Below are 25,778 nucleotides of genomic sequence, written 5' to 3' on the forward strand. Positions count from 1 at the left end.
CTGGTGCAGCTGTGAGGAGCAGACACAGCCCTGAGAGGGCCATGAGCAGCATGATTGAACCTGCCAGAGTGCCAGCCCTGCTCCTGCCCTGCTGGGACCTTGCTTGGGACACTGAAAGGAGCCCATGGGGCAGCTCCTCTTCCCCAGCAGGCTCACACAATAGCTCAATTTTTAAATGGAAATAGCTGACAATTTTTAAATGGAAAGCCAATCTCACAGCCAGCAGTAGTCCTGCCTTTCAGAGGGGGCTGGGTCCAAAACAAGACCAGGAATTGGATTTGATGGACCTTGTGGGGTCCCTTCCAGCTCTGGATATTCTCAGGTTGCAGGACCACTTTCTGCCAGTGGCAGTCAGTGTGTGAGCAGGGCCAGGTCACCAGCTTCCTCTGTACCTGCACACCATGGCCATGGACAGCTCTGTGTTTCACCTTTGCTCAGCTGCTGCTTGATGGGCAGCAAAACTGCTGCTGCCGCCAACAGGAGTCCCCCCTTCCCACTCCCAATTTGCTGCTACCCCAGCAGAGCTGTCCCCATCCTGTGCACCACCGAGGTGCTCACACTCCCCCAACCCCAAACTGAGCCACCAGGGCAGGAAGGAGCTGCTGGTGGCAGAAGGGACAGGGACCTGCTGCTGCTTTATCAGTGCTCTCCACCTTGGAGACAGAGCAGCCCCAACTCGGGGTCAGGTCAGCTGTGGCTTTGCCTGCCTGTCCTAGTCCTGATCCCCCTGAGGAGGGCACTTCCCCCTCCCTGGGACACAGCCCTGGGCTGCTCAGCCAATTCCCCAAGGACAGGATGGTGCTGGAGGGCTCTGGCAATGCCCCAGTGTGGGGATGCTCTGATGGAGGTGATAAAATCCCATCCCACCCTGGTTGTGTGCTGAGCACCAGACTCAGAGTGTCCTGACAGGCTGAAGGAGATGCCAGCTCTGCCTGTTCCTGGGGTGGGGAGAAGATGTGAACATGTCTTTTCTGTGCATCACCAGGCCAGGCAAGGCCCAAGCTGTGCTCTGAGCTCAGCTCCAGGAGAGGAGGATGACTCAGGACTGCAAATCACAGTGCTCAAAGCTTGGGCCACCAGAGGCAGCTGGGGACTGGTGCAAGGAGCTCTTGTTTGCACCCCAGCCCTACTGCACAGGACATTCCTGCAAGCCAATATCAGGGGATGGGACTTGGCGCTAGCACAGAAGTGAGGAGTATTTATTTGTAAGAGAAAATTCACTGGGAGAGGTCTGCCATGTCTCTCATCTTCCAGGGAGGGTTTCTCATCGTGGGGTACCCCAGGAGGGAGCAGGGTTGCTGAAAGGAAGGTGTCTCTCAGCTGGTGGTGGCACAGGATGAGCAGTGTCCCTGGCTGCTCCCTGGCTGGCACTTGTCACCATCCAAACTGCTGCAGGCAGGCAACAAGGATGGGGGGTGGCACCAAAATTGTCTCCTCAGTGCTCCAGCCACCACTTTTCATATGATAAATGTTCCTCTGAAGTGTTAGCAGAGCAGCTCCCTTGGAAAATAAGAATGTTCATGAAAGTTTCATTGCCATACAGCACTCAGGCCTCCAGACATCAGCAAAGGAAGAGGAAAGGAATGGAGCTGGAGTCAGACACAGCTCCAAGGAAAGAAGCTGCTGAATGGTGGTTTGGATGGTGCCAGGGGCTCCTCCAGCCCTGGTTTTAAGCACCATAGGTGCTTGAAAAGGTGCAAGCCTGAAGCTGGCATCTGCCAAGAGCAGCACTGCCTCAGAGGCTGCTTCCCTCTTGTTCAGGGATGTTCAGCATTTCTGTCTGACACTGGCCACTACATTTCTTCAAATGGTTTGCAACAGGTTTTGGAAGTCCACAGAAATATTTGAGAGTCAAGTCATGCATCCTACTGCATGAGGAGGTCCAGAATGGGATGAATATTTGGTGGCTGAAGTAACTCCTTCAACTGTTGAGTGTGTGCTGCTCCTGGAAGTGGCTGGTACTTGCATTGGCCTGTCCTCACATTATTTGACAGCATAAAATTTTCCTCCTTGCCCTGTAGCTCAAGGATGGGCCAGATTTAGGAGATTTGTAAGCTCAGCATGGCCCATGATGAATTCTCTGTCTAGGGAAGGAATTGCTCAGCTCTCACCCCAGAGCAGTGGGTGACATTGCTGGCTCACAGCCTTTCTACCCCTCAGCACAAAACCCAACTGGAGACCTTTTCATTATCATTCCATAGCCCCAGAGCCCTCTGTGACAGTCTCTCCACAGGGCAGGAGGCAGAGCAGAGGCTGTGAGGTGGAGCATGGACCAGCTACAGGGAGGGATCCCCCAGCCTGTGCTCTGCTCACTGGCAGGCAGTGGCATCTGGGTGCCCAGGTGCTGCTCCTGCAATGGGATCAGGGTGATCTGGGTTCCAGGTGCTGCTCCAGCAGTGTCGGAGTGTCCAAGTGCTGTCTGGTGGATCTGGGTGCCCAGGTGCTCCTGCAGTGGTCTGGTGCCAGGTGCTGCTCTGCAATGATCAGGGTGATCTGGGTGCCCAGGTGCTGCTCCTGCAGTGGGATCTGGGTGCCCAGGTGCTGCTCCTGCAGTGGGATCTGGGTGCCCAAGTGCTGCTCCTGCAGTGGGATCTGGGTGCCCAGGTGCTGCTCCTGCAGTGGGAGAGCTGTGGCAGTAAGACCCCCAGGTTTTCATCACTTCTTGCAGCAGGGCAGATGATGAATCCTACACCCACCACAGGGGAAATCATCATCACCTTCCCAGCTATGCCCCAGGGGGATTTGTACCCTCTCCTTTTTCTCCTCACCAGCCTGACTGGCAGCTGGCTGCTCCAGGGGGCTGGTGAATTGTTTGTTTGCTAGGAAGGGCTGGGAAACAAGCAGGAGCAGCAGGGAATGTGGGCCCAGACTGCTGGAATCCCCTTGCCTGTGTGGAACAGCACTTGGTCTGGCTGTGTGGGAAGTTGGAGTGAAATGGTGCAAATAATTTGGCACCCGTGGGAGCTGTGAAGGGAAGTGATGGAGGATCCTCACTCAGATATTTTACAGCCTGCTGGGGCACTGCTGTGGCCTTGGCAGGGTGGTGTGTGTGACTGGAGAAGGCTTTGCTGTCTCTGGTTCCTGTCCATACTGTGGTGTTGTGTGTGAATTGCCTCAGTTGAAGGCAAGATCCTCTAATTCCTGAATTCCTGGGACACTGCACCAGGACTAGGAAAGTAGAGAGCCATTCTTGGGTGAGCAACAGATTGGTTTTGCTCTTGGACAGTTTCTGACCTCCCTTGGCTCACCTATTCCATAGAGATCCATCTCTTCCTCAGGGAAAGAGCCAAGCTCTGCACAGTATTGTGAGCAGTCACAGAGAAGGTTCTGTGCAGAGAAAGAGGGGTACAGCTCCCACCTTTAACCTGCCTGCATAGCCCAGGAGGAAACCCAGGCATTCCCAGAGCAGGGACTGCCCCATTTGGTGTTGAGGGTCCCTCAGGGGGTGACTTCTGCAGATAACTGGGTGCAGTGCAGGTACCCAGAGACTGAGGCTCTAAATCCACGTCCACAGGCAGAACCAGCACTTACTGAGGGTGGTGCCACAGGGCACAGGAGGGTTACAAACCCCCTGGCAGCAAGGTTTGCCAGCGATTTCAGCCACCAGCTTCCCCCTGGGTTCAGAGGAGCAGCACACACACAGACTTTACCACATACTGAAGGCTACATTTTTCCCTCACAGCAAGAATCTATCTTTGGTGTCCAAAGAAGTGCTGGAATTTGGCAGGAGATCATTGTCCCATAGGAAGCCTTCACTAAACATGTGTTCTGAATGTGAAACATGGTTTGTACAGAGGACATGGAAAAGTCACAAGCAGTGGCCTCTCAGGGAGCCCCATGCTCTGGGGACTGCTCAGGCAGGGATTGTTTTTCAGCTCCATCCCACATCCCAGGAAAGCTGTGCTGTAGACACGAGCTGTTGGCAGAGCAGGTTGCTCCCAAGGACAAAAATGCTGTTCTTGCCTTTCTTCTCCTTCCAACCCCAGCTCAGTCCAGGCAGCTGAGGAGAAGCAGCCTGGGGCTGTGCTGGTGGGCAGGGAAGTGTGTGTATGCTGTGACTGAGGTGTCTGTAGTCCTGGCAGGCTGTACTGAGCTTCCAGCAGGACAGCAGGGAACTGAGCTTTGTGTTTCCTTGAAGACAAATCTGCAAACCAAAGGTGTAGAATCTGACTAACTCCAAGTACAGGCGTGGTTCCCAGGGTGATGGGATGAGCTGAATTGTTCCCAAGGCTGGTCCAGCAGCAGCAGGGATCAGTGCCAGACCCATGTGCCACACACAAACCCCACACACTTTGTCCCTGTGCAATCCTGCCCCCGTCCCTGACTCTTTCTCTCTCTCTCTCTCAGTTCTACAGCTCCGGCTCCAGCAGAGAAGGACCCGTGAGCAGCTGGCAGACCAAGGCATCATGCCACGTGAGTATCTCTTCTTCATCCTGGCTCACAGGGCTGTGCTCCTCCTGGGCACTGCTGGGGCACGGTGTGGCACCAGCTGCCTGCTCAGACCCGCAGCTCAGAGCTTCCAGAGGCTGCAGAGATGTGGTGATCCCTGGTGCTGTGCATTTATCACACAGACTGTAATGGCCCTGCTCAGGCTGGAGTCAGGAGAGATGCTTGCCTTACACCATCCAAAATTTCAGCTGCAGAGCTCCCCATCCCAGAGGTCACTTGGCAGGACCAGCAAATCCAGCTCCAGCAGAGGAGTCACAAAGCTGTTCACAAGGCAAGGGCAGAGAATCTCCTGTGCTCCTGTAAAGCCCAGGAACCTCTGTGACAGGACAAGGGAGAGGATGAGGGGCTCATTCCAGGCAGCTCTGGGCACTGCCTTGGCCCCAGTGCCCACATCAACCCCTGGAGGAGTGGGACATCCCCAGATGTGTGCCCAGGCAGGAGCCCACAGGGCAGAGCTGTCACTGCACACCTGAGGCCATGGGGGCTGCTTGCTGCAGAGTGACAGATGTGTTCCCCCTCTGCCCCCACCCAGCCCTCCTCACCTGGTATTCCAGCTGAAGGAAAAACTCCAGGACAGCATTATCATGAAACCATTCTGCACCAGAAAGTCAGAGCCCAAAAAGTCAGAGAATGAACACCATCCCCTTCTGCACCTGCAGGTGCATCATGAAAGCTGTAGCACCACTGGAGAAAGGATGTTGGGAGCTCAGCCCTGCTCAGTGGAACACTCCATCCTGACCTAGCTCAGGCTCCATGTGCAAATCTGTGCTTACCTGGGACCCAGGTAGAGGATTCTCCTTTCTGTCTCATCAAGGACCCCTTGGGTTCACTGCTGAGATCACCATTTCCCAGAGGCTGAGTCACTTCTGTCTCTTCTGGTTGCCCCTGCAGACTGTGATGGAGCTCCTGCCTAAGCAGCAGAACACCACCTCTCTAAGAGCATGGCCCTGGCACTGCTTGCTGCACCCTGTCCCTCCCCTGTCCCTCCTGGAGGATTGTGCTGAACCACAGACACCTTCTCAGGACATTCTGGTCAGCACCAAGCATCAGGAAAACTTGAGCAGGATGACAAAAACCATGTCAATGAATTTAAGACTGATAAATGCATACTCTCCATTTTTCACCTGCTTCTTTCTTTAAGCATTCAGATTTTATGCTGCCTGCCACAAAAGGGCAGGCGCTTTGATCACAAGACTCCAGGAGCTGAAGCTTTAGACAAAATGCTGTGATATTTGTTAGAGCAATGCAAGAACATGGGGCAGCAGTGCCCCCTGAGAGCTTTGTACACCTGGGGCTGCTCTGCAAGGCTGTGCTGTCACACGTGGCACCCCACGCCTCCAACCTGACACATTGCAGAGTGCTCAGCCAAATCTATTTGATGGCAACTGAAGGGTATTTTCCTCTTACTTACAGCTTCTTTGCACTCCCAACTTCTAGGCTGACATTTTGCAGTCTGGTTTCTGTCCAAGAAGACCATTTTGGGAAACTTGAGCACGGTTCACTCACTGAAAGTAATAGAAGAAAAGGCACTTATGCCATTATAAAAACAAACAGGCAGAATTTAACTGCTGAATTTGACATCAAGAGGAAGTGTCAGATGTTAGCATTTCATACATGGGAGCCCCAGCCAGTTTCCCCACAGCTTGGGCATGTGCAGACATTCCTTAGGAAAAACAAGTCCTTGTTAACCATATCTTCCCATGCCATGTTGGTTCTGAGGACCAGCAGGTGAGTCCCCCTGGCTGTGATGGACTGCAGAAATACCTGTGCTTGAAGGCCCTGCTGCTGTACACAGCCACCCCCTCACCCTCACTGAAGCCTTGAAACAGCTTTCCCCAGGTGATCAACACCACACACAGCACCTCTGCCCTGGTGCCCCCAGCCCTCACCCATTTCATGCTGAAATATCATCCCCTGACAAGTTCTCTCACCTGGCATTGCTAGCAATGTCTTTGTTTGTTCTGCAGACTGATACAAGCTGCAGCACCCCCATAATTCCTCCAAAAACCTTGGTAAATTACTAAACTCTGTATCACTTTCCCCTGGAATAGCCCAGCTCTTGGTCAGTGCCTGTAGCACGCTGCCAGCATCAGAACCTCACATCAGCAGGGCTGGGGAACTCATCTCTCTTGCTAACTCCATTTTCTCATGTGCACTGTTGAATTTTGCTTCGGATTAAACCAGCTGTCACCAGGGCTGGTGGCTGCTCACTGGAGCGTGGCACAGCAACACCACTTTGTCTGTCTGTCTGTCTGCTTTCCAAATGGCAGGAGCAGGAATGTGCCTTCTGTGGTTTTCTGTCATTCCCTGGATGATTTTCCAGGGGTTGCCTGGGTGTTGACTACCCAAAGTCAATTCAGAGGGCCCCCAAACCTTTCCTGTTTCTCCCCAATCTTCTTTTCATCCTCCCCTAGACTGATGGAGGATAACAAGGCCTGCATGAAAATAATTTCTGTCTTTATTGGATCCCATTCAGAAGATGGAAAGAGAATTTCTGTTGCCAGACAAAGAGTTGCAGCAGACTGTTTCTGTGGGTCAGGACACCTTCCCCTTCCTTGTCCCAATGGGAACAGTTAGTTTTGTCTGCTTACACAGACAGAAAAGAATTTTTGTAGGATGTGAGAAGTTTTAACCCCTTCACCATGCAAATTCTGCCTCAGTTTCTACTCCACCACAGTAACAAAGGGAAATGTGCAAGATTCTCCATGACTGCAGTGCAGGCTGCTCCATGGGACTGGTGTTCACTGGTGCCAGAGCAACCAGGGATTATTTTTGGGAGCACCACTGGGTAAATCCTCCTTGAAGTCAGGAGATGCTGAGGACATGTTCTGCTGCTTGCCATGGGAGGTCCCAGGTGACACAGCTGCTTCTGAGCAGGGGACAGGACAAATGTCAGCCATGGTCAGTGACAGAAGAGGGATAAAGGAGCAGTTCCTCACTGGAGGCTGCACCACAGACCTCAGGAGCTGAGGCAGGTGTTAATTCTCCTGCAGGTTTTCTTTCAGCTGAGATCCTTCACAGGTGTTTGCTCTTCCCAGATCTGTCTTGTGGAGCTGTGGTGCCTCCCAGCACCTGCAGGGAACATGACAGGGAAAGGATTTCTCTGCTCTCTGCCGTGTCCCACAGAGCACTGTGTTTCAAAGCCTGCACCCCTCCCTGCCCACGTGCCTCCTGCTCTCCCCATGCTCTCCATCCCCCCTGCTCTCTTGCCACGGACTGGCTGAGAGCATGGGATTTCCCAGAGCTTTCCTGAGTTATTTTTAGTCAGCACAATAAAGAGAACAGCTAGTTTGTGTTGCTATTTTTATGGCACTCATTAAAATGCTGTTGCTGAATATCCTGGTAGCTGCTTGCTTCCGCTCCTGTGCTGACTGCTCCTCTTTCTTTCCTGTTGCAGCACTGAAAAGCCCATCTGCATTCCATGAACAGCGAAAAAGTCTGGAGAGAGCCAAGGTAACTCCTGCAGAGGGAAGTTCCCAAAGAGGGAACACACACAGGGGCTTGCTTTGCATGAGTCACGGGGTTTGAAAGCACCTTGCACCACTGTCCCCTCCTCTGGCACCCTCCACGCTGGCCCAGCGGCCATGGATGAGGGCAGGGAACCTGCTCTGCTTCCAGAAATGCTGCCAGGCTCACAAATCCCCTTCTCTGAGCAGGGATGGTTTTAAAAAAGGGCAAATGGGGCATCTGTGTGCTGAGCTGTGGGGTTTTACAAAGGGTTCAGCAGGGCAGGGTTCAGCATGGCTTCGTCAGTCCTTGCAGTAAATGTCCAACCAGTGGAGCTGCTGCTTCCCCCCAGGTCACATCCACAGCCTGCTCCTCCTGTGCTGGCTGCTCTGCACCCCTGGCAGCCAGCTCAGAGCAGGGAACAGGGTCAGACAGTGAGCAGGGCAAGGCAGGGCCACCTCAGCCTGTCCCCAGGGAGCTCACACTTGTCACCAGGCAGGAGCTCTGGCTTTCAGCTCTGCAGTGCAGCTTGGCCATTAGGACATAACATCCAAGGCAGTAGCCATTTCCAGAAAACTTTGAAACTCTGTGATCTGATCACTTTTTGGGAAATCACATTGGTTTTCCAATCACCAGCAATGCAGCCTTGCTCAAGCTAGAGGGATGAGCCCAGAAAGGGAAGCCATTAATCATGCAGGTTTTGCTTGAACACAAGAATTTGTTCCATTAATCTGCAAAATGTGCTTGCAGTCACATAGGAAAGGACCTTTGCAAGGAAGAATGATTGTGAAACACAGGGAAGTGCTCTTCTGAACTTAAACACACTCCAAATCACTTGCCCCAAGTCTCCTGTGGTAATAAATGGCGAGCATAAGAAATACAGCATGACTCTGAAAGATTAGTATGCTTAAAAAATTTCAAGCAATCCAAAGTATCCTTGAAGTGTCATATATTTTACAGTTAAAGTATACATTTGTGTCTCTTTGTCTTTCTCTTCAAAAGCTTTCACTGGCTAGTTGCCTGGGGAAAGGGGAAGGATGGTCTAGTCCATCCCAAACCACGGGCATGTTTAGAAAGTGCTAATGAAGACACTGAGCACAGCCCATAATAAACATTATTCCCTTGCAAAGCTGCCCTGCTTAGACCTGGGAAAGGGAAGATCAGCAGCTGTTTCCAGACAGTCACTCCAAGACATTTGTTGTTCAGCTGGTGTTGTGCAAACAGAAAGCAGATAACTGTTAATGTGTTGTGAGAGCTCCTCTGCTTCAGCTGATGTTAAAAAAGCTCACATCTGAAGGGCTCATCATTTGCACCCCAGAGACACAAATGCATGCAGCTCATTAACAGCTAGGGTCCAAAGGAACTGGGGTCACAGCAGGAACACAGCTGTGGGACAGCAGCTGGAGCTGAGCCCAAGTCAGGACCTGATCTAAGGATTAGTTGGAAATGCATGATGTGAGTTTAAATGCACTCAGGTGCAGACACCAGCTTGCTCTGACCCGGCACAGGAACCAGGCAAACCCACATGGTCCAAGCACAGGATTGTGTTGGTGGAAAGAAGCTGTGAAAAATATGGGGGAAGGGTAAGGCTTTGTAAAGACTTTAGTAAATAAAATGTCTATTATTTGTTTAAACATGTCACTGGCTATGTTAGAGGCTGGCAGCAGGCCAGCACAGCAGACTTTGATGTCCTGTAATAGATTCCTGGGGTGGAGGACAGAGAACAGGCTGGCTTTCCTGGGGCTGTCTGGCTCAGCACAGAGAGGCTGCAGGGTGGCTGCCCCAGAGCAGAACAGCCCCACTGGGCAGGTCACAGAATTCACAGAATTCACAGAATCACAGAATTCACAGAATCACAGAATTCACAGAACCCCAGAATCACTGGGTTGGAGAGACCTCAAGACCATCGAGTCCAACCCATCCCCAACACCTCAACTCAACCCTGGCCCCCAGTGCCACATCCAGGCTTTGTTAAACACACCCAGGGGTGGGGACTCCACCACCTCCCCGGGCAGCCATTCCAGAACTGTATCACCCTTTCTGTAAAACACTTTTTTCCTAATATCCAACCTGTACTTCCCTTGGTGCAGCTTGAGGCTGTGTGCTCTGGCTCTGTCAGTGCTGCCTGGAGAAAGAGCCCAGCCCCAGCTGAGCACAGGCACCTTTCAGGAGCTGCAGAGAGTGACAAGGTCCTGACTAATGAGCACTGACAGACACCCACTGCCAGTGAGCTGCTCTGGTGCTCTCTGAGCTGTGCAGTGAGCCTTTGATCCCTGGTTCCCAGCCCAAGCTGTTCTGCTGAGGTTTGAGCACACTGCTGTGTGTATTCAGAGCTGGGTTTCTTTTTTCCTGCAGCACTTTTAAAAGCTGCTTTGCATCCCGTGCCCCAATAGCCCTCTCAGCTCTGGGCTGACCCCCTCCCCTCCCCTCAGCCCCCTCACTGATCTCATCTCTGACTCAGGGGTGATGTCTGTGGCTGCTGCCCAGGCCCTTCCATGGGCCCTTTCAGCTGCAGGGCACAGAACAGGGCTGAGCTGACACCCTGTGCTGTGGGTCTGGGGTTGTGGGTCAGCTGCTGACCACTGGATTCTCCAGAGCCTTCTATACTTTTCCAGTGCATGGAGTAACTGATTTCTGCCCAAGGCCCTGTCCAGTGACCACTGCAGGAGCATCTCTGGTGCATTAAATCTTCATCCACTGCAGTGCCCAATCTGCTGGTTTAGCTGTGGCTAACTGTGACCTGACCACAGCCCTTCCCAAATGTCCTCCTTGAATCTGTAGCACATGAATTTCAGATCATCAGCTGTGCCAAACCCTGGTGCAGTGTAATCAGTTAGCCTTGAATGATTCAGAATGAGGGAGTATATCCTCCATCATTCAAGGCATTAACTAATATATTGACTAGCAGGAAAAATTGCTTTGTAACAGGATTTGATTTATTCTTGTTTAGACTCTGAGCCATTTCCAATTCCTCTGGTGATCCAAAGCTATGCTCCTTTTTTATATTAGTCTTATCCAGACCAAATTTCTCTGGCTTGCATGTGAGAAAGCCATGGGAGATAATGTCAAAACATGCTTTGAGTCAAGCTGCATGATATTCATTGTTTATTCCTGTACCAGAAAACTGTCATTTCTCCATAGAAGGAATTTTGGTTGGTGTGATGTGATTTGTTCATGATAAATCCATCCTGGCTGTTGCTCACCTCCATGCTATCTTCAAAATTCATTTATATAGATTGTTTGATTGCTTGGTCCAATATCTTGCTGTCTGCTTTATAATTTCCTGGTTTCTTCTTCCCATCTCCTTTAAAGCCAGCAATTACTCTCCTTTGCCCAGTTTCCTGGAGAACCATAGATAGCTGCTATTTCTCCAGCCTTGTGTGTCTCCAAATTGTTTGGGAACATGTAACTCCTCTGAGTACCCTCTAACCTGTTCTCCAACCTGACAAGTGGGGTTTCTTCTCTTTTCTTGCTGAAGGTTCTTGGCTGAGCCACCTGTTTGATAAAGAGCCATTTGTCTTTTTAGTGAGGATGGATTTTAAAAGGCATTAAATCCTGTAGCCATCTCAGCAGTATGCTGAGAATTATTTCTCCTGTTTATGGAACCCAGACAGCACTTTCCATTGCCTGATCCTGGCTGCAAAATTCCTTATAAGATCTTTTTCTTACGATCCTGTACATTTTGTACTGTGGATTTGCAGTTTTGCTCCAGCTGCTTTTATATTATTCTTTTATATTTATCCTTAAGATTTTAGTCTCTTTCAACTATGTACAATTTTTGTGCTATTTCTTCTTGCAGCTCAGCTTAGCTAAGACCTTGTCTAAGTTGAGCTGTAGCTTTTCTTCACCAGGGGATAAGATTATATTTGTATTCTTGATGTCATCTGCCCTCAAGGCTGACTTTCTTGGCCCTTGTGGATGGTGTTCCTGTAGCTCTGTGTGCCTCTCTGTTCCCAAATCCATGAGGGAGCTGGCTCAAGGCTCCAGGACCGTGTCCAGCACCAGCCCAGCTGCAGTGACTGCAAAGCAGATTTTCCCAACCCCACATCACAGCTTGGGTGGGGAACCACGGAGCACAGGGGCTGCAAGGCTGCAGGAAGGTTAAGCCTCTGGCTGACCTGGGTTCAGAGTCTGAGTGAGTTCATTGCTTGTTCTGCCTGATGTCTCACCCCAGAGTGCTGGGCCTCCCACAGAAGCCACTGCTGCCAGGGCATTCTGAGCATCTCAGAGGTGACATGGTGGGCAGGCCCACCGCTCCCAGGGAATAGTGTCACCCTTCCTGTGTTCTCAGGACACTTCAGGCATCAGAAGCTCAGTGGTGATGGCAAAGGGCACAGAGTGGGTGCAGTGAACACTCAGCAGCTTCATGCACGTTGTTCCCTCTCTGAAGAACTTCTGCCCAAGAACAAGCCAGTATTTCAGGGATGAGAAATGTCATTTAGGAGCTCACTCAACCCAGCTTGTAATAAATCCAAAAGAATCATGGGATGGCACAGGGGCAGGGGCTCTCAGTACTTTAGTGCTGCTCCAGGCAGGTAACTTTGCATTTGTGTTCTGCAGACTGAAGATTATCTCAAGCACAAGATCAGAAGCAGGCCTGAGCGCTCAGACCTGATCAATATGCACATTCTGCAAGGTAAGAGCTCCTCCCACATGCTCCCTGTGTCTCCTGCCCTGGGACTTGTGTTCTTCCTGCCCTTCTTGTGCTCCTTCAGGAATCTCATTGCCATTACTTTGTTCCAGCTGCCCATGGGGGGCAGGCTCAAATGGGACACGTTGTATGAAATTGTGTCCAGAGCTGGTGTAAGGAAGAAGGACACACTTTTATTCCCTGACAGGCACAGTCCCAAGGCCACCCAGTCTTTCTCCCATCTCTGGCAGTGTAAGATGCTCTAAGGAACAGCTGTGAGAGATAATTCTGTTACACACCAGTGCCAATATCTGATCATGAAGAGTAAACCAAGGGAATTTGTTGTCCAGGGCACTGAAATTCCTATAGCAGATCATTGTAGCACCTTCCCAAGGCTGACCATCTTTTGTGCTGCTGTAATTCTGGATATTCTGTGTGACAGCCCATGCAGTCAGTGACCCAGGCAGGGCAGTATGAAAAGCCCTGCTATCAGTCTGTGAGCCACAGCAGCTCTCTCCTCTCCTCTCTCATCCTGCTGTTCCCTCTCAGGCAGAGGGCTGGCAGGGCTGGATCCCATCATAGACAGCAGAACACCACAGTGTCCCTTGTTATCTCCAGAGATAACAAGATCCTTAGAGACAGAGAGGATGTGCAGCCTCCCTCCCTCCTTGAGTCCTGTCACTTGCCTGGAAGCAGCAGATCACTCTCTGGCAGCTGTGAATGCTGCCCTCTGCTCTCAGCATGGATGCAATCTGTATTTCCTCTTCCCTCTGGCAGGCAGGAGGGCTGAGCCTGGGTCCTGTGCTGGATCAGTGTTGCTCCCTTGCTTTTCCCCGGGGTTTCCATCCCAAAAATAAGCTAGCACCATTGCTTGTTGAAGAAATGAAGGGTGTGATTGCCTTAGGTTAAATAATGGAGCTGAGGGGGGGCTGTTACCAGACATGGAGGCAGCTGCAGTCCCTGGGCATGGACAGGGACAGAGGGACAGAGACTGCAGAGAGCAGAGAGTGCCTGGCTGTGCACGCAGCAAGATGCATGTGCTGCCCCACACTCCCTTACCTGCAGCCTCTGCTCACACCTCTGTCCATCCTGCTCTGCAGTTCAGAGCTCTGTCTTGGCATAGCCATTTCGTGGATTTGACTTACAAATCCATTTTGTTCACAACTGGAGCCAGAGGTGACTGGAACTGGCCAGGTGACACAGTTTGCATCATCCAGGTGCTTTACAGGCCTCCCTTCTGTTACAGTTCACCTCGAGGAGCTCATTTGTGTTCACTGAATGGCCCTAGAGCAGCTCTCTTGACCTCCTGTAGGGAATTTCCATGGTGTCAAGCCCTGTAGCTCATGTTCCCTACAGTATCTGTTCCAGAGTGTCCAGGCTTTGAAGAAAGAAGAACCTACATGCAGCTGCCCTTACTTTAGACCCTCCAGGGTTTAGAAATGATCTGGTTTAGGATCCCACTCCCTCACTACTCATGCCTGGTCCAAGAGAGGAGCCAGATAGCTTTGTTCAGGAAGTCTTTCTGTTTAAGTTGATATTCTTCTGTCACCCTTTAACAAGTGGGGTTTTCTCAGCTGGCTTTGGTGGGGCTGCAGCTTCCAGATCTCCCTGCCTCTGATCTGCTCCTCCCCAGCTCATTTTTCCCTGAAGGCCTGGAGCACTGTAATTATGTCACCTCCAAAAGTCCACAGCCCAAGACTCAGCATTTTTAATTCCTGCAAGCATTTACTCGAGGCATCAAGCACTGCCAGTGGTTCTATTCTCCAGCTGTTTCCCATCTGCACTAGCCCAAAAGGGGCCAGTGTGCTCCTGGCAGGGAGGAGCTGGAGAGCCCTTTGGCCCTTGTTGGTGGCACCTTGCTGATGAAGTTTCCATCACAGGTCACTCCTGGGCCTTGCAGAGGATGGTCCAGCTGTAGGCTGGGTTTGCAAGCCCAGGATGGTAGAGAGAGGCTCTTGTTTGGGAATGGAGAAGCTGGGCCTGAGGCTCAGAGATGTCCCAGATCAGCCCCACCCGGTGTGGCAGAGCAGATCCTGCTGTGCTGAGCCACGCTCAGGTAGCACAGCCCCAGGGGCTGTGCTGAAGGGCACCACATGGTCAGCTGGCTCCTGCTCTGTGCCAAAGCCCTCTGCTCATGAGAAACCTACTGCTAGGAAGGGAATCCTGAGTGCTGTGCCCACAGCAGCCCCTGGTGCTGATGCCTCTGTTTGGCCTTTCAGACTCAGCTGCAGAGGGGTCCATCCAGTCCACCCAAATGAAGCTGAAAAGAGCCCGGTTGGCAGATGACCTCAATGAGAAGATCGCGCTCAGGCCGGGTCCTTTGGAGCTGGTGGAGAAGAATATTATTCCTGTGGACTCAGCTGTGAAAGAGGCCATAAAAGGTACTGACAGTGCATGTGAGTGATGGGTGTGTGCATGGAGTGGGGCAGGGGCTGCAACAGTGACTGCAGGAAGGGACCAGCCTGGATGTAAGAGCTGCTTTTATTGCTTAAATTTAATTATTTTCAGAGTAACCATCCCAGTCCAGCACAGCCTATGAGCACAGAGCTCTCATCTTAGAGCAGTGACACAAACACGCACCTGTTCTCAGCCACATTCCCCCAGAAAGAACTTCCCTTCTTACACCCCTTCCCTCCCCAAGGCTCTGAGCACAGAAGTGATGCTGTTGGAGAGAGGACACTCCTCCCTTCAGCATGGGAGAGAACCTGAGTGCACAGGGGTTGGTGGTGAGATTCTCCCACTCGTGCCCTGCCAAGCTCTCACATCCCAATAAATGGGGGTGGAGTGGCCCCAGTTCAGGAAGGCTGAGGGTTCTCTTTTATTTTTTACCACTGGTGCTGGTGGTATGCAGGACCCAGCAGAGCAGGATGCTGCATCCCTGGGGTGTGGAGCATCCTTGGGGTGCTAAATTGCTGGAGAATATAAACAGGGCACACTCCTACCAGCCAGAGCCAGCAATTCTCTTATTCCTAACCTTGGTTTTCTTCCATCACCTCCTCCCACCAGAGGAGGGAGGAAGAATCATCCACAATTACTTCCCCCACGCTGCTGCAGGGAAGCTGCTGTGGGAGCCAACACAGAGCAGAAAGGTGACTCAAATTTCACCAGGGCTCAGTGCCAGGACAGGGAGATCCAAAAGCAGAGAAAGGAGCAGGAAAGCCAGCAGGGTCCTGCAGTGACAGGGCAGCAACTCTTATTTTTGAAGTCTGGGGCTGTGTCCACATGTCCAAACTGGCACTCAGGTCTCCAATGAGGCACTGAGAGCTGCTCTGTTCTGTTGCTCTTGTTCTGTTGCTCACAATTCCTCAATTAATGGGATCATTTCCATTGGCATAATCCCATTTGAAGTGTCTGTTCTGGAGCTCAGAACAGGCTGGGGACAATGGCAGGGTTTTGGGGAAGAAAGGGTTTTGGAGTGACAGAAGAGATGCCAAAAATGAGAGTTGAAACAGGAAGCACTTTGATTTTTATTTCATCTCAGAAACCATATTAAATGACATGAAATACTCCAGGCTCAGATACTGCTCTGTCCTGCCCCACAACTATTCCTGCTCTTGGTTTGGGGCTGTGAAATGCAGGCTGTGTATGTACAGCAGCTTCTCCAGCCTGGCCCTGGAGCTGCTCCATTCCCAGCGTGTTGCAGCTCTCCTATTTGAAGGTGAAATGTTCCAGGACTCTGCCTGAAGAGGAATTTTTAAGGAGAGTTCAAGTAAAATCTCCCCAGCCACTCAGTAAAGGAGAGTACACTGGAAAAAAAAAAGGTTCAAAAAATCTCCCCCTTTATAAACATTTGAGGCAGTGTGAGCATGACTTTATCCCCTGGAGCTGAGGTTTGGAGACTGGAGAAATGAGCTTGAGTCTTGAATACAGCATCTCTCCAGCTGCCTTGTCAGGAGCTGGTGGTAAACAGAGATTTACAGGGACCAAACTGTTAAAAAGTCTGGCTTAAAAATTATTTGTTCGGTTTTAAATTTCTCCCTTTCACAATGCTGTTCTATCACATTGCTGGGGAAAAACGTGTCCTTGTAAGCCAGTTCCATCCCATTTAGGGTCAAACATGCAGCTCATGAGGGTCCAGCATGAAGTTGCTTGGTACCATAGGGTGCCATGAGTAGAAGGTGGTGCAGAAACCATCCCTCAGGTCTCTGCAGAAGAAAGGCCCAAGTTGAAGGATCCTCAAGCTCCTTTTGGGAGTCAGAGGCCCCTTGTGGTACTCACAGTTTGGGGCAAAGGGCTGAACACATAGCGGAGATGAGTACTGGCACTTCTGAACGTTAAGCCTTTTGTTTTTGCAATACCAGAAAGATGACAGGGTTTAAAATCATTTTACTTTAACCTTGGAATCTCAACTGTTTATACAGTGGAAAGTTCAGCTGACGTGTTCCTCTAATCACCTCCGGCAGGGTGAGCAGAAAGTGCCAGACCCCAACCGAAAGCCCAAACGTCCCAGTGACAGGAGGCCTCCAGTGCCCTGCATAGCTGAGCAGTGATACAAGGAACTTTTTTTACCAGGTCCTTGTCATCACTTTGTCCAATGCGCTCCAGAGGACAATACCCAGTGCATTAGAAACAGCCTGGAGCAAACACCATCCTGCCTGAGATTACAGCAGGGACACGGGACTGAGAAACAATACGCTCAGGCAGGGCTGGGTGAGAGCAGGGCAGATAAGGGAAGCGTTCCCCATTGGCACAGCCCTGTGGTATCAAGCAGCAGGATGCAGCACATTCCTGTCATGCTGTGTCCTGAAGGTCCCTTGTGCTCCCAGCTTTGGCACCACTTCCCAACACACGCTCCCCTGCCAGCGCAGCAGGAGCCCTGCAGCTCCACAAGTCCCCCTTGCTTGGAGTAATTTGTCCCAAGAGGGGATGTCCATGGTGGCCTGCAGCTCCCATGCAGCCCAGGTGGCCCAGGCAATGCTGCAGCTCCTCAGGGACCTGTTTGGGTGCTGCCTCTGATGGAGAGGACACAGACCCTCTTTCCAGGGACAGCAAGTTGAACACAGCTGATCTCATTTCCCCAGCCCATGTCTGGGCAGCAGCTCAGGCAGGGAGCAAGGGCTCTGTCCTCGCCCACCCTGGCACCAGCAGCCACAGGGAGTGCAGATAACCCTTATCTCTCAGATAGGGGCAGGGGTCAGAGCAGGAGGTGCGTGTCGTTGAGAAGGTGCACATTGCTTGAGCAGCAGCAGGGACAGGTGGAAGCTTGTCCCCAGGCCCTTCCTATTTCCCCATTTGTCACCTCACTATCAGCGTGCCAAGCTGCCTGACAAATGCCAGACATGAGCACGAGGAGATTACGAGTGTGGCCACGCTGCTCCTTCCTCTACCCCCACCTGCAGCTCTCCTGAGGCTCACATGAGACCTTTTTTTCTCAGCACTTTATTTATCATCAAACCTCGGGGTCAAGAGCCCTTGCCCATCTGACTAGCAGATAACAGTGCAGGAGCTGTGCAGGCAGGGCAGCCTGGGGCTGTCAGGCAGGCAGCAGAAGTGTTTGGAACTGTGTCCTGTGGGTGAAACCTGTGCACAGAGACAGGATGTGGGAGCCTCTGTGCACCTGCAGCCACATCCACTTTTGTTGGCTCTTGTGCTGTGAGCAGATGGATCACGTTCCGAGCTGATTTCAACCTCACTCCTTCTGCTGAGGACAGAGTCCCTGCGTGGTGTGGGTGTTCAGCTGGGGTGCTCAGCTCAGGGAGGGTGAATGGTGCCCCTTCTCCCATCCCAGCCCAGTGGAGGGGTGGGATGGCAGAGCCCCTCCTGCACCAGCCCCACCTGTCTGCACCAGTCCTGCTGTGCTGGTGGAATGGGCCCCTCCATCCCCTCCTCTCTCCTGTCCCAAGGAACAAGGGCCATGGTCCCAGCTCCTCCATCCCCTCCTCTCTCCTGTCCCAAGGAACAAGGGCCATGATCCTGGTTCCTTCAACCCCTCCTCTCTCCCTGTCCCGAGGATCAAGGGCCATGGTCCTGGCTCCTCAGATCCCTGTTCTCTCCCACAGGACACAGTCCATGGTCCCAGCTCCTCCATCCCCTCCTCTCTCTCTGTCCAAGGAAGAAGGGCCATGATCCTGGCTCCTCCATCCCCTCCTCTCTCCCTGTCCAAGGAACAAGGGCCATGATCCTGGCTCCTCCATCCCCTCCTCTCTCCCTGTCCAAGGAACAAGGGCCATGATCCTGGCTCCTCCATCCCCTCCTCTCTCCCTGTCCAAGGAACAAGGGCCATGATCCTGGCTCCTCCATCCCCGCCTCTCTCCCTGTCCAAGGAACAAGGGCCATGATCCTGGCTCCTCCATCCCCGCCTCTCTCCCTGTCCCGAGTGCCCTGTCCTGGCTCGGGTCCCCCTGCTCTCCCCCAGCCGCGGGGCACCCCCGGAGGTGCCCGAGCCCCCGTGTGCCCTCACGCAGGGCCGGGGAGGGTGCGGCGGGCGCGGCCCAGCTCCCCACAGGCTCACCCCGTGCCCCGTCGCTCCCCGCAGGCTCTGACCGTGGCCCCTCTGCCCCCGCAGGCTCCCAGGGCGGCTTTCCCCGGCAGAGCGACGCCTTCGCCTTCGAGGAGGACAGCAGCAACGACGGGCTGTCCCCGGAGCGGCCCCGCAGCCGCGGCTCCCCGGGCCCCGCCGAGCCGCCCCCCGGCTCCAAGGCCCCGGAGCCGCCCCCCGCCGGCCCTGCCGGGGCTCCTCAGGTAGGGAGAGCCCTCCTGGGGCCGGGGGACATGCGGGGGGACAGACCCGTGTGGCACAGGGGTGGCACAGGGGATGGCACACACAGGGGAAGGCACAGGGGAGCGACACGCGGGGTCCCGGGCCGGGGAGGTGATTCCTGCTCTGTGCTCAGCACTGATGAGGCTGCACCTTGAGTGCTGTGTCCAGTCCTGGATCCCTCAATTTAGGAAGGATGTGGGGATGCTGGAGCGCGTCCAGAAGAGGCAACAAGGATGGTGAGGGGTCTGCAACACAAGTCCTGTGGGAGCGGCTGAGGGAGCTGGGGTTGTTTAGCCTGAAGAAGAGGAGGTTCAGGGGAGACTCATCACTCCCTACAGCTCCCTGACAGGAGGGTGCAGCCAGGGGCGGTTGGGCTCTTCTCCCAGGGAACAGGGACAGGACAAGAGGACACAGCCTTCAGCTGCACCAGGGGAGCTTCAAGTTGGACATTAGGAAGAAATTTTTCACTGAAAGAGTGGTTGGGCATTGGAATGGGCTGCCCAGGGAGGCGGTGGAGTCACCATCCCTGGAGGTGTTTAAGAGCCTGGATGTGGCACTCAGTGCCATGATTTGGTTGACAAGGTGGTGTTAGGTCACAGGTTGGGATCGATGATGTCAAAGGTCTTTTCCAGCTGTGTTAATTCTGTGATTCTGTGACATTCTGTGACAATCTGTGACATTCTGTGTCGTTCTGTGTATCTGGGACCGTGGGGGGACCGCGCTGCGCGGGGCCGGCGCGCCCACTGCCGGCCGGCGGGGGCATTGCAGCCCCGGGGAGCGCCGGGCCGGGGTGGAGAGAGGGACTGGGGGGAACTGGGGGGAACTGGGGGAAACTGGGGGAATGTAGAGGCTGGGGAAACGGGGGGACTGGGAGGAAATTGAGGGAATGTGGAGGCTGGGAGAACGGGGGACTGGGGGGTAATGGGGGAGCTGGAATGGATTGAGGCAGACTGGAGGGGCTGGGATGGACGGGGAGGAAAGGGAGGAACTGGGGCAGACTGGGGTGGGGGAGGACCAAAAGGATTTTGGCCATCCACGGGTCAGCTGGGAAGAGTGGGCTGGTGTGGAGGATACTGAGGGGCTGTGGGCAAGGATACAGGGCTCAGGTGAAATTGGGAGGGCTGGAAAACCAAGAAGGAGTGTGGAGGCAGAGGACTGGGAAAGGACTGGGATAGCCTGAGGGTGTGGCTGGGATAGACATGACGGGGCTGGGATGCACTGAGGCATCTGTGGGGATTTGGGACAACACGGGGTGAGAAAACGGGGCACCAGGAGCCCAAATCCAGGCTGGACAGCCCTGGCTCCGGCCCCACAGCCCCTGTCACCTCTCCCTTGCAGGATCGTCCCCCCAGTGCCGATGGGCACGCTCCGGACGCTGCCCCGGGGCAGGGCAGCCAGTGCGACAGCCCCAAGCAGCCCGCGGGGCAGGAGAGCCCCACGCTCCCGCTGCCCTCTGCCGTGAAGGTAATGCTGCTGCCTCCAGCTGCCCAGGAGAGGAACCAGCCCGGGGCAAACAAGCCTGGAGCGCCCATGTGCTGTGCCACAAACGTGTGGCAGCTCTGGGCTCTGGCCTTAAAGGCTTTGAATAATTCAGACAACCTTGTGTCGAAAACTAATTTAAATAATTGCGTGATGGTACAAGATACAATATTACACCTTGCTAGAGGCAATTGCTTGAGTCCTGCACTGAAAACATCCCCTGGGGCTGGAGCAGGAGGAGATACCAGGCCACACTGGGGCACCTCCCAGGCAGGGAGGGTCATTCTGCATCTCATGTGCTCTCCAGCCCAGCTGAGATGGGACACAGTGCCAAGGGAGTGCCCCACATCCAGGCTCAGCAGGTCTTGGAGCTGGGTGCGAGCAGGAGCTGCCTTTGTTCTGTCCCTGGTCCCTGGGGTCCCATGGGGATGACAGAAGCTCTTCTCACCCCTAGTTCCTTTCCTTCCTTCCAACAGTCCAAATCATCCAGTGACAGCAAGAACCGTCACAAAAAGCCCAAGGACACCAAGCCCAAAGTGAAGAAGCTCAAGTACCACCAGTACATCCCTCCAGACCAGAAAGCAGAAAAGTCCCCTCCACCCATGGATTCTGCATATGCCAGACTGCTCCAGCAACAGCAGCTCTTCCTGCAGCTCCAGATCCTCAGCCAGCAGCAGCAGCAGCAGCAGCAGCAGCAGCAGCAGCACTTCAGCTACCCTGGGATGCACCAAGGACAGCTGAAGTGAGTGGCACTGTGCCAGCAGCAGGACTTGGTCCTGTTTCTCTCCAGGCTTTCCCCTCTGTATCCATTTGTGCCAGAGCAAGGGGATAGAGGCACACCACTGAAACAGAAAAGTTTGGGAGCAGCACAGACTCCTTCCAAAGCACTCTGGCTTTGCATACTGGTTGGGGCACCTGTGGTGGGACACCAGCCATCCCCTACAGGCCAGCCTGGTTTTCCTTAGCCATCTGAAGTCTCACATAGGAGACAGCAGACCCAGGGGAGCAGAGGGATGGGATGCTGGGCACAAAGACCCTGGGGGAACAGACAAATTACCCCAAATCTCCTTTGTTATTTCAGGCAATCAAATGAGCAAATGGTCAAAAGCTCAAATCCTTCATCAACTTCTGGCAACAACACCCCTCTTTCTCCAGTGAAAACCACCTTTTCAGGCCAGTCTTGTGTCTCATCTATCAAGCCAGGCCCTCTGCCCTCCAACCTGGATGATCTCAAAGTGAGTGCAAACTTTGTCACTGCAGGAGCAGAATGTCACAGCCTGGGTGTGCAGTGCTGCCTCCGAGTGGGTCAGGGGAGTGCCACAGGCTGGGAGGGGCCGTGTTAGAGATCAGCACACCTGACCCCCCTGCTCTGAGCCCCCCAGGAGAGCAGCACAGCGCCCTGGGGCAGGGCTTGGTCACTGGGGAGGCTCTGAACACCAGGGCTGGCTGCTCTGCAGGTGGTGAGGGGTGCACTGCTCCAGCCTGTGCATCAGCAAACCAAAGGTGCAGCCTGGGGAGGCTGCAAGTCAGGCTGAAGGATGATCTGAGCTGCTGCTCCTGCAGCTCCTGGCTCCATCCCTGTGCGGGTTTGACTCTGTGGGTGCTCTGACAGACCAGTCAGGGGCCAGTAGAGCAGCATGCCCCCCCCTCAGTGACTCAGCTCCTCAGCCAGGCCAGCTCAGCTCTGCATGACCAGGTACCTCCTGCTCCATGCACTGTTTTGAACCCCTCTCATGTAGGCAAGAAAGGGTGTAGGGGAGAATGCCTCATATCAGCTGTTCTTTTATTCTTTGCTAATGGACCCTCAGTCACTGGGAAGGCCAAATCCTTCTAGGAGCAGAGACCTGGGGGCAGCCCTGAGGTAGAAACAGCTGAGTTTGCCCTAGCTCAGGTGACTGAATCATGTGCCTGAGCACAGAGCATGCGGCTCAGTCTCTGAGCTGTCAGATGGCTCCTGGTCTGGTCTAGAGCCCTCTGCTCATGGAGAAATCCACTGCTAGGAAGGGAAGCCTGAGTTGCTTCCCTAACTACTGGTTCATGCTGGTTCATGGAGGAGTCACAGTTCTCAGAGGAAGGAGGAAGGTTTTGCTGTTAGGAAAGGCTGGGCAGTGGTCAGGCCTGTGCATGATGACTGTGGTGACTGCAGGTGAGACAGGGAGCACCTGGGGGGTCAGAGGTTAAAGCTGGAAGCTGTGATCTGAGACTCCTTGTTAGAAGCACTGGGTTTCTAAAGGGCTGATCTGCCACTGAGACTTGATGGGTTTTCTCTTTGAGCCAGGTCTTATGAGCTCTCAGAGGAACTCATCACACCAGAGATAGCTCAGCTACCCCAAATGGCATAAAATTAGCAGCATGGCTTCTGAGGTAGTGTTGGAAACAGGAAAAGTTTTAATAAAAGGCAAAACAACAAAGTTCTTACAGAGAAAAACCAAGCTAGGGGCTTGCTCCTGCTAAAGAAGAGCAAGCCCCTAGCTTGGTTTTAGCAGGAGCAAGCCCCTAGCTTGGCTTTTTTCTCAAGAACCAAGAGGTTCTTGCTCCTGCTAAAACACTGCACAAAAGCAATTATTTCATGTTTTTCTCTTCTTTTTCTAGTGAATTGCTTAGGCAGGACCTTTTGCCTCTGTCCAGTTGGTTAGCCCTAGGTTTGAGGTGAAGTCCCAAAGCTCCTATGAGGTGTCTTTTTACCAAATTGAGGAGAGAAGCTTCTGGGCTTTTTCCCTTTTTAAGGAGCCAAAGGATAATTTGGTCCCTCTGTCAACAAGGGGCGAACATCCCTACAGAGCCTGACCATGAGTGATTTCCCTTCCAGGTGTCGGAGCTGAGGCAGCAGCTCCGGATCCGCGGCCTGCCCGTGTCGGGCACCAAGACTTTTTAAGGAGCCAAAAGATAATTTCCTTTGGCTTTTTAAGGAGCCAAAGGATAATTTGGTCCCTCTGTCAACAAGGGGACACATCCCTACAAAGACTGACCATGAGTGATTTCCCTTCCAGGTGTCGGAGCTGAGGCAGCAGCTCCGGATCCGCGGCCTGCCCGTGTCGGGCACCAAGACGGCGCTGATGGAGCGGCTGCGGCCCTTCCAGGAGTGCAGCAGCAGCACGGTGCCCAGCTTCAGTGAGATCACCACCGTCACCTTCCCCGTCACCCCAACAAGCACCCTGTCCAGCTACCAGTCCCAGTCCTCCACCAGCATGTTATCCAATGGTTTCTACCACTTTGGCAGCACCAGCTCCACCCCGCCCATCTCGCCCGCCTCCTCCGACCTCTCGGTGAGCGGCTCCCTGCCCGACACCTTCAACGATGGGCCCATGGCTTCTCCACAGTTTGGCCTCCAGCCATCACCAGTGCAGGGCAGCGCTGAGGAAAGCCTCATGAGCAGCATGAACGGAGGGAGCATCCAGCTGGAACTGGAAGGGATAGACACGGAGAAGGACAAGATGCTGGTGGAGAAGCAGAAGGTGATCAATGAACTGACGTGGAAGCTGCAGCAGGAGCAGAGGCAGGTGGAAGAGCTGAGGATGCAGCTCCAGAAGCGGAAGAGAAGCAACGGCCTTGAGGAAAAGCAGCAGCCTGCTCAGCATTTCTTTGGTGTCCCCATCAAGCAGGAAAACACCGTGTCCAGCTGTCCATTTGCATCCAAACAAATGGCCCTGAAAGGCCAGGCGGGCAGCTCGGATAAGCTGAGTAACTGTGGAGTGCCGCAGGTGCCCCACATCGTGAACAGCCACTGCTTGGAGCCCGCAGGGCAGAGCACCGTCACCTCCTCGACATTCCTGAGCCCGCAGTGCTCCCCGCAGCACTCTCCCCTGGGGGCTGCCAAGAGCCCCCAGCACATCAGCCTGCCACCGTCCCCCAACAGCCACTACCTGCTGCCGCTGTCCCCCGAGGGCCGCAGCGGGTCCCCCCCGGGCGGCAGCTGCCTCCGCACGGCCCCGGTGAGTGCCAGCCCAGCCCGCACCCCTCCGCTCGCACCACACGGGGGAGGCCTTGCCGATACCTTCTGCAAGGGCAGAAAGTGTCCCAGATGGGCAGTGGGATGGAGGCTGACAGCACTGCAGGGTCCTGTGCAGGGTTTCTTCTGGGGAGCCCTGCCACCGCAGCCAGTTGTCCTGGAGGGGTGACAGCACAGCTCTCGTGCCCCACGGAGCCCTGGGGAAGCCCTGGCACTGCTCCCCTCCTCCCCAGGGCACCCCAGCACTGCTCTCTCTGCCCCTGGGTGAGCACTGGCAAAGCTGCCCGTGTCCTGGGAGAGTCCTGGCAGAGCATCCTCTGCCCTATGGAGCCCTGGCACAGCTCCCTCTGCCCTGGGGAGCTCTGGCACAGCTCTCTCTGCCCCTGGAGGAGTCCTGGCAAGCTCTCACTTCCCTGGGGGAGCACTGGCACAGCTTCTTCTACCCTAAAAGAGCCCAAACCCAGCTGCCTCTCCCCTCAGGGGGAGTCCTGGCACAGCTTCCTCTGCCCTTGGGGGAGTCCTGGCACAGCCGTGCCCCATGGAGGCCTGGCACAGCTCTATACACAGCAGGGAGGCACCAGCGTGGATCCCTCAGCTCCTGGGAGAGCCCTGGCACAGTTCCTACACCCCTGGGAGACCCCACTGCAGGGCTGCAGGGCTTCCCAGGAGCTTGCCAAGCCATTGTGGCTCCCAGCAGCATGTGAGGGATTTTCACCACTGAGCTGGAGGAGAGCAGCTCCCCTGGGGAAGCCTTTTCTCAGGAAGCTGGAACAGGGCTGGCAGTTGAGGTCTGCAGTCAGAGAGAGCTTGTGCCTCCCCACCAGGCCAGCACAGAGCTGTCCTCAGCAGCCACCACTGCTCACTCAGCCCCCTGGACAGGTACAAGTACCTGGGGAGGGGGAAACGCTGCTAGCACAAACAGCACAAGGCTCTGATCACAACCCCAGTGCTGTCCCAGGGCTGCCCAGGCAGCAGCAGCACCTGTGCCATGCAGTGCCAGGTGTGCTCCCAGGGGTGTGGCAGGGCAGGCTGGGTGTGTGGGACAGCCCAGCCACAGCGGCCCTGAGCAGGCACTGGGGTGCAGCCCTGCACAGTGGCACAAAGTGGGGCTCAGGAGCATGGCA

The 25,778-nt window shown here is 54.1% G+C and overlaps 1 protein-coding gene across 1 annotated transcript in view; it reads left to right on the plus strand.

Moving 5' to 3' along the window:
* MYOCD (myocardin) overlaps nt 1-25,778 on the plus strand; it is a 101,431-nt gene that overhangs the window by 71,804 nt on the left and 3,849 nt on the right. The window contains exons 2-11 of the mRNA XM_054516870.1: nt 4,348-4,413; nt 7,847-7,902; nt 12,457-12,532; nt 14,746-14,907; nt 19,032-19,207; nt 20,565-20,690; nt 21,065-21,067; nt 21,182-21,447; nt 21,787-21,940; nt 23,696-24,637. Of these exons, the coding sequence (XP_054372845.1) occupies nt 4,348-4,413; nt 7,847-7,902; nt 12,457-12,532; nt 14,746-14,907; nt 19,032-19,207; nt 20,565-20,690; nt 21,065-21,067; nt 21,182-21,447; nt 21,787-21,940; nt 23,696-24,637 (2,027 nt within the window). The remainder of the gene's footprint in view (nt 1-4,347; nt 4,414-7,846; nt 7,903-12,456; nt 12,533-14,745; nt 14,908-19,031; nt 19,208-20,564; nt 20,691-21,064; nt 21,068-21,181; nt 21,448-21,786; nt 21,941-23,695; nt 24,638-25,778) is intronic.

Source organism: Molothrus ater, chromosome 19, assembly GCF_012460135.2.
Source record: "Molothrus ater isolate BHLD 08-10-18 breed brown headed cowbird chromosome 19, BPBGC_Mater_1.1, whole genome shotgun sequence".
In the NCBI taxonomy this organism is placed as follows: Eukaryota; Metazoa; Chordata; class Aves; order Passeriformes; family Icteridae; genus Molothrus; species Molothrus ater.